The sequence below is a fragment of the Sapajus apella genome, unplaced genomic scaffold, assembly GCF_009761245.1.
Source record: "Sapajus apella isolate SASKATOON/1434 unplaced genomic scaffold, GSC_monkey_1.0 scaffold96, whole genome shotgun sequence".
Lineage (NCBI taxonomy): Eukaryota > Metazoa > Chordata > Mammalia > Primates > Cebidae > Sapajus > Sapajus apella.
Genome location: NW_022437036.1, coordinates 338,138 through 347,439, shown reverse-complemented (window position 1 = coordinate 347,439; position 9,302 = coordinate 338,138). Strand labels below are relative to the sequence as shown.

The 9,302-nt window shown below is 49.3% G+C and overlaps 1 protein-coding gene across 2 annotated transcripts in view; it reads left to right on the top strand.

The window, feature by feature from the left end:
• The window catches only part of DNAJC5 (DnaJ heat shock protein family (Hsp40) member C5), a 36,462-nt gene that overhangs the window by 23,456 nt on the left and 3,704 nt on the right, over window positions 1-9,302 (top strand). The window contains exons 2-5 of one of the 2 annotated variants that reach the window (XR_004262330.1): window positions 6,484-6,601; window positions 7,427-7,640; window positions 8,750-8,921; window positions 9,003-9,076. Coding sequence is in view for 1 of the 2 variants with exons in the window: in XM_032256978.1 (XP_032112869.1) it covers window positions 6,495-6,601; window positions 7,427-7,640; window positions 8,750-8,921 (493 nt within the window). In the remaining variant the exon portion in view is untranslated. The remainder of the gene's footprint in view (window positions 1-6,483; window positions 6,602-7,426; window positions 7,641-8,749; window positions 8,922-9,002; window positions 9,077-9,302) is intronic. The other variant, XM_032256978.1, reaches the window with a different exon arrangement.

Sequence of the window (9,302 nt, the reverse complement as noted above, 5' to 3'; positions counted from 1 at the left end):
TCACCGCAACCTCTGCCTCCTGGGTTCAGGCAATTCTCCTGCCTCAGCCTCCTGAGTAGCTGGGATTACAGGCACGCGCCACCATGCCCAGCTAATTTTTTGTAGTTTTAGTAGAGACGGGGTTTCACCGTGTTGACCAGGATGGTCTCGATCTCTTGACCTCGTGATCCACCCGCCTCGGCCTCCCAAAGTGCTGGGATTACAGGCTTGAGCCACCGCACCCGGCCATCATTTTTATATTTAATATCTTAGTGTGTGGTTTTCAGTGTATAGGTTCCATATATCTTGTTATTGCTTTTTCTTTTTTTGAAATGGGCTCATGCTGTCATACAGGCTGGAGTGCAATGGCACGATCATGGCTCACTGCAGCCTCAAGTGCCTGGGCTCTAGCCATCCTCCCATCTCAACCTCCTGAGTCACTGGAACCACAGACATGCACCAGCATGCCTATTTAATTAAAAAAAGCCAGGCATGGTGGCTCACGCCTGTAATCTCAGCGCTTTGGGACGCCAAGGCAGGTGGATCACCTGAGGTCGGGAGTTTGAGACCAGCCTGACCGACATGGTGAAACCCAGTCTCTACTGAAAAGACAAAATTAGCTGGCCATGGTGGCACATGCCTGTAATCCCAGCTACTCAGGAAGCTGAGGCAGGAGAATGGCTTGAACCCAGGAGTTGGGGGTTGCGGTAAGCTGAGATCACCCCATTGCACTCTAGCCTGGGTAATAAGAGTGAAATTCTGTTTAAAAAAAAAAATATCAGACATGGTGGCTCAACACCTGTAATCCCAGCACTTTGGGAGGCCGAGGCAGGCAGATCACTTAGAAGTCAGGAGTTTAAGACCAGCCTGGGCAACGTGGTGAAACCCCATCTCTACTAAAAATATAAAACTTAGATGGGCCGGGCGTGGTGGCTCAAGCCTGTAATCCCAGCACTTTGGGAGGCCGAGGCGGGTGGATCACAAGGTCAAGAGATCGAGACCATCCTGGTCAACATGGTGAAACCCCGTCTCTACTAAAAATATAAACATTAGCTGGGCATGGTGGCGCGTGCCTGTAATCCCAGCTACTCAGGAGGCTGAGGCAGGAGAATTGCCTGAACCCAGGAGGCGGAGGTTGCGGTGAGCCGAGATCACGCCATTGCACTCCAGCCTGGGTAACATGAGTGAAACTCCGTCTCAAAAAAAAAAAAAAAAAAAAAACTTAGATGGGTGTGGCTGCACATGCCCAGCTTCTTGGGAGGCTGAGGTAGGAGAATCACTTGAACCCAGGAGGCAGAGGTTGCAGTTAGCCAAGACAGTGCCACTTCACTCCAGCCGGGGGGACAGAGTGAGACTCCATCTCAAAAAATAATAATAATATTTGGGTGGGGGGGGGGTGGAAGTCTTAGTTGTTGCCAGGCTGGTCTTGAAGTCCTGATCTCAGGAGATCCTCCCACATTAGCCTTCCAAAGTGCTAGGATTACAGGTAGGAGAAACTGCATCCACCTTTCGAGGGGGCAGTACAGGCGTCACCCACCCAGCTAATTTTTTTGTAGAGACAAGGTTTTAGCATGTTGCCTAGGCCAGTCTTGAACTCTTGGATCCTTTTCCTCAGCCTTCCAAAGTGCCGGCGTTATGGACATGAGTCAGTGTGCCTAGGTTTTTAAAAATTCTGTTTTAAAGTAATGTCTTCATCAGGTATTAGTAGCAAGGTTATGCTGGCTTCCGAAAATAAGCCGGGGAGTGTTCCCTCCTCCTCTGTTTTTGAAAGCGTTACTCTAAAATTGATGTCATTTTTTGGGCCAGGCATGGTGGCTCATGTCACAAATCCCAGCACTTTGGGAGTCTGAGGTGGGTGGATCAATTCAGGCCAGGAGTTCACGACCAGCCTGTACAACATGGCGAAACCCTGTCTCTATTAAAAATACAAAAATTGGCTGGACAAGGCGGCTCATGCCCGTAATCCCAGCACTTTGGGAGGCCAAAGCGGGCAAATTACGAGGTCAGGAGATCAAGACCATCCTGGCCAACACCCCATCTCTACTAAAATACAAAAAATTAGCCGTACGTGGTGGTGCACACCTGTAGTCCCAGCTACTCAGGACCCTGAGGCAGGGGAATCGCTTGAACCCAGGAGGTGGAGGTGGCAGTGAGCTGAGATCGAGCCACTGCACTCCAGCCTGGGTGACAGAGCAGGACTCCATCTCAAAAAAATAACAAAATGAAAATTAGCTGGGTGTAGTGGTGCATGCCTGTACTCCTAGCTACTCCTGAGGCTGAGACAAGGGAATTGCTTGAGCCTGGGAGGCAGAGATTGCAGTGAGTTGATGACTTAGGATTTTTCTTCTCTGTCACTTTGCAAGCTGGGGAACTCTGGCCAGTGACGCCCCGCTTGGCCATGCTGGCATACCCCAACTCACCTGTGTTACGGTTTGTACCGCGTTTGGTGGTTCCCGAGCTCTTGTACCACACCCAAGAATAAGGAAGCACTGGACATTGAAGGGTGAGGAGGGCAGAGAAGAATTTTATTGAGCAGTGAAACAGCTTTCAATGGACAAGGGGTGCAGGGGTGGTTCCCCCGTCCGAAGGTGGGAAAGTCTACCTGTGTGGCTGGGTCTGGGGCCTTTTATGATACAGAGGCTTGCTGATGGGTTTGTGAGTATGCAAAAAATGGTAAAGCAAAGACACTATTCAAAAGTGAACATGACCTTGCAGAAAGCCAGTTAGGAGGCCGGGCGCAGTGGCTCACACCTGTAATCCCAGCACTTTGGGAGGCTGAGGCGGACGGATCACCTGAGGTCTGAAGTTCGAGACCAGCCTGGCCAATGTGGTGAAACCCTGTGTCTACTAAAAATACAAAAATTAGCTGGGTCTGGTGGCAGGCGCCTGTAGTCCCAGCTACTCGGGAGGTGGAGGTAGAAGGATTGCTTGAACCCACAAGGCAGAGACTGTGAAAGAAAACCAATTAGGACAGGGTAGATACGTGTAAAATGGTGACAGGTAGGATCAAGCAGAGGATAGTGCGCCAAACAGGACAACAAGTTCTCAATCTAGTCCGAGTTTAACTGTCTTTGGCTTGGACGTGGCTTCCCTGGGGCCCTGCCCCATCTGCCTGGGCCTTCTGCTGCCTCCTGCCACTGTCACCGAGCTCGCGTCCCGCACTCCAGCCTGGGCAACACAGTGAGACTTTGTCTCAAAAAAACCCACATTGATGTCATTCTTAAATATTTGAAAAAACACACACACACACACACACATATATTTAGGCCTGGAATTTTTCTATGGGGTAGGTTTTTTATTACAAATACAACTTTTTTAATAGATGCAAGGCTATTCAGATTTTCTGTTTAATTTCTTGTCAGCCTTGGTAAATTGTAGTTTTCAAGATATTTGTCCATTTCATCTAATTTTCCTAATTTCTTGGCATGAAGTTGTTGGTATTTTATCTTTTTCATACCTCTAAGATCTGTAGTGATGAACCTTCTTTCCTCATGTTGCTCAAAGAACCAAGTTTTTTGGCTTTGTTAAATTTATGTTTGTTTTCATTGATTTCTGTTCCTTATGAATCCCTTCCATTTATGTTGGGTTTGTTACTTTGTAGCTTCCTGAGGTGGAGCCTTAGGCCTTGATTAATCTGTTGTGCTAGTCGGCATTCTCCACAGAAACATTGCCAATATCTGTGCCTCTTTCTAAAGATTTATTATGAGGAATTGGCCCACTTGATTATGGAGACAAAAGTCCCCTGTTTTGCCATTTGCTGGAGATTGAAGAAAGCGCTGGAATAATACAGTCCAAGGACAGGATACTTGTGACCCGTCTCAGTCTGGCAGGCAAGAAGGAAAGCAGTCAAACCCCTCCCCACCCCTTTCTGTTCAGGACCCTGTGGATTGGGGTGACGCTTACCTGCACTGGGGAGGGCAGTTGGCGTTCCTGAGCCCCCAACTCAGGGGCTGATGTTACCCAGAAACACCCCCACCCGCAAGTCATGTTTAATCTGGGTACCCCACAGTACAGCCAAGGGGACATACAATTAATTGTCACAAACATTGTATTTATTATTCAATTCAAAATACTTTCTAATTTCCCCTGTGACTTTGAGCTACACATGAGCTGAAGATGTATTGTTGAATATGAAGAGTACTTGGGGCTGGACACAGTGGCTCACGCCTGTAATCCTAGCACTTTGGGAGGCTGAGGCGGGTAGATCACCTGATGTCGGCAGTTCAAGACCAGCCGGACCAACATGGTGAAACCCTGTCTCTACTAAAAATATAAAAAATTATCCGGGTGTGGTGGCTCATGCCTGTAGTCACAGCTACTCTGGAGGCTGAGGCAGGAGAATCACTTGAACCTGGGAGGCGGAGGTTGCAGTGAGCCAAGGTAGTGCCAATACACTCCAGCCTGGGCTACAGAGTGAGACTTTGTCTTAAAAAAAAAAAAAAAAAGGAGTACTTGAAGTTTTCTGCTACATTTTACTCCTGGGTTTCCAGTTTATAGCTGTTAAGTTGGGGAGTGTACTGTGTATGATTTCTTTTCATTTAAACTTCTTGAAACCAATTTTAAGCCCTAACATGTGGTATGTCTTGGTCATTATACAATGTTCACTTAAAAAGAACATATGTTCTATAGATGTTGGGTGTTCTGTGAGTATCAGGTCACATCACAGTTGTAGATGTTGGGTGTTTTATGAGTATCGGGTAACGGTGGCAGATGGTGGGTGTTCTATGAATATACAGTGTTAGATGTTGGGTGTTCTGTGAGTATCAGGTTATGATGGTAGATGTTGGGTGTTCTATAAATATCAGGTCATGGTGTTCTGTGAATATACAGTGTTAGATGTTGGGTGTTCTATGAATATCAGATCATGGTGTTCTATGAATATCAGGTCACGGTGGTAGGTGTTGGGTGTTCTATGAATATACAGTGTTAGATGTTGGGTGTTCTGTGAATATACGGTGTTAGATGTTGGGTGTTCTATGAATATCGGGTCATGGTGGTAGATGTTGGGTGTTCTATAAGTATCAGGTTATGGTGTTCTGTGAGTATCAGGTTATGATGGTAGATGATGGGTGTTCTATGAATATCAGGTCATGGTGTTCTATGAATATCAGGTCACGGTGGTAGATGTTGTGTGTTCTATGAATATACAGTGTTAGATGTTGGGTGTTCTATGAATATCAGGTCATGGTGTTCTGTGAGTATCAGGTCATGGTGGTAGATGTTGGGTGTTCTATGAATATACAGTGTTAGATGTTGGGTGTTCTATGAATATCAGGTCATGGTGGTTGATAGTGTTGTTCAGAACATCGATGTTTTTCCTGATTCTATTTTTGGTCTGTTCTGTCAATTCCTGAGAAAGGTATTAAAATTAGAGTTGTGTCTTACATTTTTATTCATTCTGGCAGTCCCTTCCTTTCACTGAAGTTTTTTGTCTACCAGCATTAAATTTAATTATTGATATGTTTGGATTTAGCTCTACCAACTAATTTTCTATTTGTTTCCTATGTTAAGAGTTTCATTTTCATTTTTCTTTCTTGAGATGAAATCTCACTCTTGTCACCCAGGCTGGAGTGCAGTGGCACGATCTCGGCTCACTGCAACCTCTGCCTCCTGAGTTCAAGCATTTCTGCTGCCTCAGCTCCTAAGTAGCTGGGATTACAGGTGCCTACCACCACACCCGGCTAATTTTTGTGTTTTTAGTGGAGATGGGGTTTCACCATGTTTGCCAGGCTGGTCTCGAACTCCTGACCTCAGGTGATCTTCCTGCCTCGGTCTCCCAAAGTGCTGGGATTACAGGTGTGAGCCACTGTGCCCGGCCTCATTTTCATTTTTCTTTTAACTTTTTAGCTTATACCGTTTCGCTGCTTTTTATTTTTATTTTTTTTGAGATGGAGTCTCGCTCTGTAGCTCAGGCTGGAGTGCAGTGGCATGATCTCAGCTCACTGCAACCTTTGCCTCCTGGGTCCCAGGTCCTGGTTCAACATGATCTCGGCTCACTGCAGCCTTTGCCTCCTAGGTCCCAGGTCCTGGTTCAACCACTTTACATTTTTTATGCAGAGGTTGCTCTAGGGATTACAATATTCATGTTTAATTTAATTTTTTTTTTTTTTTTGGAATAGGGTCTCACTCCGTCTGCTGGGCTGGAGCGCAGTGGTGTGATCACAGCTCACTGCAGCCTCAAACTTCTGGGCTGAAGCGATGCTCTCGCCTCAGCCTCCCAAAGTACTGGGATTGCAGGTGTGAGCCACTGCACCCAGCCTACAGTATGTAGCTCTCACTCTTCAGGATCTGCTTGGGGTAGCCATATTGCAGCCCTCTGTCCCCTGTTTAGGACTGTCTCTTACACCCCTGCATGCCGTGGGGTCTGTGTGCACACTGTAAACTCCACGAGGCAGCGTTTGATTCTTGTGCTTCGAATGGTCTTAGGGAATAAAGTCCATCAGCTCTGCACTTGGTAATTTCATCTATACTTTGTGATCCTTTCTTTTTATTTTTTTCTTCTAGATTAGCCTAACATGGCAGACCAGAGACAGCGCTCACTGTCTACCTCTGGGGAATCATTGTACCATGTTCTTGGGCTGGACAAGAACGCAACCTCAGATGACATTAAAAAATCCTATCGGTAAGTAGACAAGTGTGGGCCCCCTATCCCCGCAGGAAGACACACGCCCCGTGTGGTTCAGTCTGCATTTTACCAAGAACCATTGCATATACTTTATTCTGGCCGACTCAGCATTTAACTGGTCACAGCTCTATAACACCTTTGTGTGTGTAATCTGCTCCTTATAGCTTAAAATTATTATATTCGTGTTCTCTTGCCAACAAAAAATAGCTCTTAGTAGTTACTAACTGTTCACAGTTCCACAGGGAATCAGGGTCAGAACCTGTTTCGGGACCCCCAGGCAAGAGCAGGCAGAACTTTGGTGTGGTCCAGATTGTCCAGTGGTCTCCTTGTTTTAGCACAGTGATGACAGAGACCCCACACTGCTGTGGCCTTTTCTGATTGAACTTGAAGAACTGCACTGTTAGGTACAGTTTCATGGAGTAACCTAAAAGACAGACAACCATTCAGATCGTCGTCCTCCTGTGTGCGAGCGTTGTGTAGTTCAGAAGCACATATTACAAGGCCGTCATTACACCCCGCCATGCTTACCATTCACTTGGCACATGTGCGGTTAGTGGGCTGGGACGCCAGGGCTGGCCTTGGTGCTGCAGAGCTGAGGTTGCCCAGGCCCTCCCTGCCCATGGGGCTCCCTCCTCTGAGGCTGGGTCAGGGCGGGAGGTTTCACTGAAGCGACTGTAGCGCTTGCTTCTGTCCCTGGCCTCTGCAACCCTGGAGAGTCGGACAGTGAGGTGGCCTGGGTGGACATTCCTTCCGCTGCACCCTGCAGTGGATGACGTGGGACAGAAGGCCGGGACAGAGCCAGGACGTGGTTTTGGTTTGCAGGAAACTTGCCTTGAAATATCACCCCGACAAGAATCCTGACAACCCGGAGGCTGCAGACAAGTTCAAGGAGATCAACAACGCCCACGCCATCCTGACGGACGCCACAAAAAGGAACATCTACGACAAGTACGGCTCGCTGGGGCTCTACGTGGCCGAGCAGTTTGGGGAAGAGAACGTGAACACCTACTTCGTGCTGTCCAGCTGGTGGGCCAAGGTGAGGGGCGAGCTGCCTGCCGTGTGGGCACTGAGGTCACTCCATGCCTGCAGGGTTTCCGGCACTGAGGAGGCCATGTGTTTGATGCCAGCGCTCTGCACTCCTGAGAAATGGTTTCTGGGCATATGGAGCCTTTCTCCGCACCCTGCATGATGGGCAGGGTGTGTCACTGACTTGATGTCCTGCCTGGAACAAGCCAAAGTGCACAGATTGCCCCAAGGAAGAGCCGTGTGGAGCCACCAGATTCTCTTCTGTAGATGGCTCCCAGTCCTTCACAAGACAGAGGAGGAAATAACTCTTGATGTTTCTTCATTTCCTTGTTTTGTTCCAAATGTCTGTCATATATAAGGCCAGAGAGTTTGAATGACCTCGTGGCCTTTGTGAGAAGCCTATATTTGACTTTGACTCGTTGGCCTCCTCACTTGCATCCTTATAAAGTGTTTTTTACTTAGTTAGTTTTAGAGACAGAGTCTTGCTCAGTTGCCTGGACTGGAGTGCAGTGGTAAATTCCTAGCTTGCTTTTTTTTGTTTTTGAGATGGAGTCCTGCTGTGTCACCCAGCCTGGACTGCAGTGGTGTAATCTTGACTCACTGCAACCTCTGCCTCCTGGGTTCAAGTGATTCTCCTGCCTCAGCCTCCCCAGTAGCTGGGATTACACGTGCCCGCCACCACACCCAGCTAATTTTTTATGTTTTGGTAGAGATAGGGTTTTACCATGTTGGCCAGGCTGGTCTTGAACTGACCTCAGGTGCTCCCCGCCTCGGCCTCCCAAAGTGCTTGGATTACAGGCGTGAGCCACTGCGCCTGGCCGACCCTAGCTTACTTTCACGTTCAACTCCTGGGTTCAAGTGATGCTCCCACTTCAGGCTCCTGAGCTGCTGGGATTGTAGGCGTGAGCCCCATGCACAGCCTGGAGACTGCTTTTCTGGAAGCAGCGGATTTCGTTCTGTATCTCCCCTCATCCCTTCCTCAGTTCTTTCCTTCTGCTTCCTGTCGGGAAGGCAGTATCCCTATCTACCTGCCCGCTGCCTTATGCTGGGGGCGTTCGGGAGCCCTGCCCTCTCCAGGGGCCTCGGAGGCCGTGCGACGCCACCTCCTTCTCCCCCCAGGCCCTGTTTGTCTTCTGCGGCCTCCTCACGTGCTGCTACTGCTGCTGCTGCCTGTGCTGCTGCTTCAACTGCTGCTGCGGCAAGTGCAAGCCCAAGGCGCCTGAGGGCGAGGAGACGGAGTTCTACGTGTCCCCCGAGGACCTGGAGGCGCAGCTGCAGTCCGACGAGAGGGGTGAGTGCCCGCCCCGGGGCCCGAGTGTGTGGGGCAGAGCCAGACTGGGCCCTGAATGTGGCAACCTGTCTTGTCAAACAGGAGGGCACTGACACTGTGCCGCGAGTGTTTGTGGTGGCAGCTGGGACTGTTGAGGTGTGAACGTGGACCCTGAGGTAAAGCAGGCGCACAGAGCTGTCCCCACCGTGACCTGACCTGCGGTAGCCGTAGAGCCCAGGGACTGCGAGGCGGGGCAGGGCGGCAGGCAGGCGGGGCGGGCCGAGGGCCGAGGGCTGGCGGTGACCCAAGGCCACGGAGGAAAGCTGTGCGGGGTGGAGGTCGGCGAGCAGCCTCTCCCCGTGAGCGTTTGTCCGGGTGCCTGCAAGTCATCCCGCAGGACCA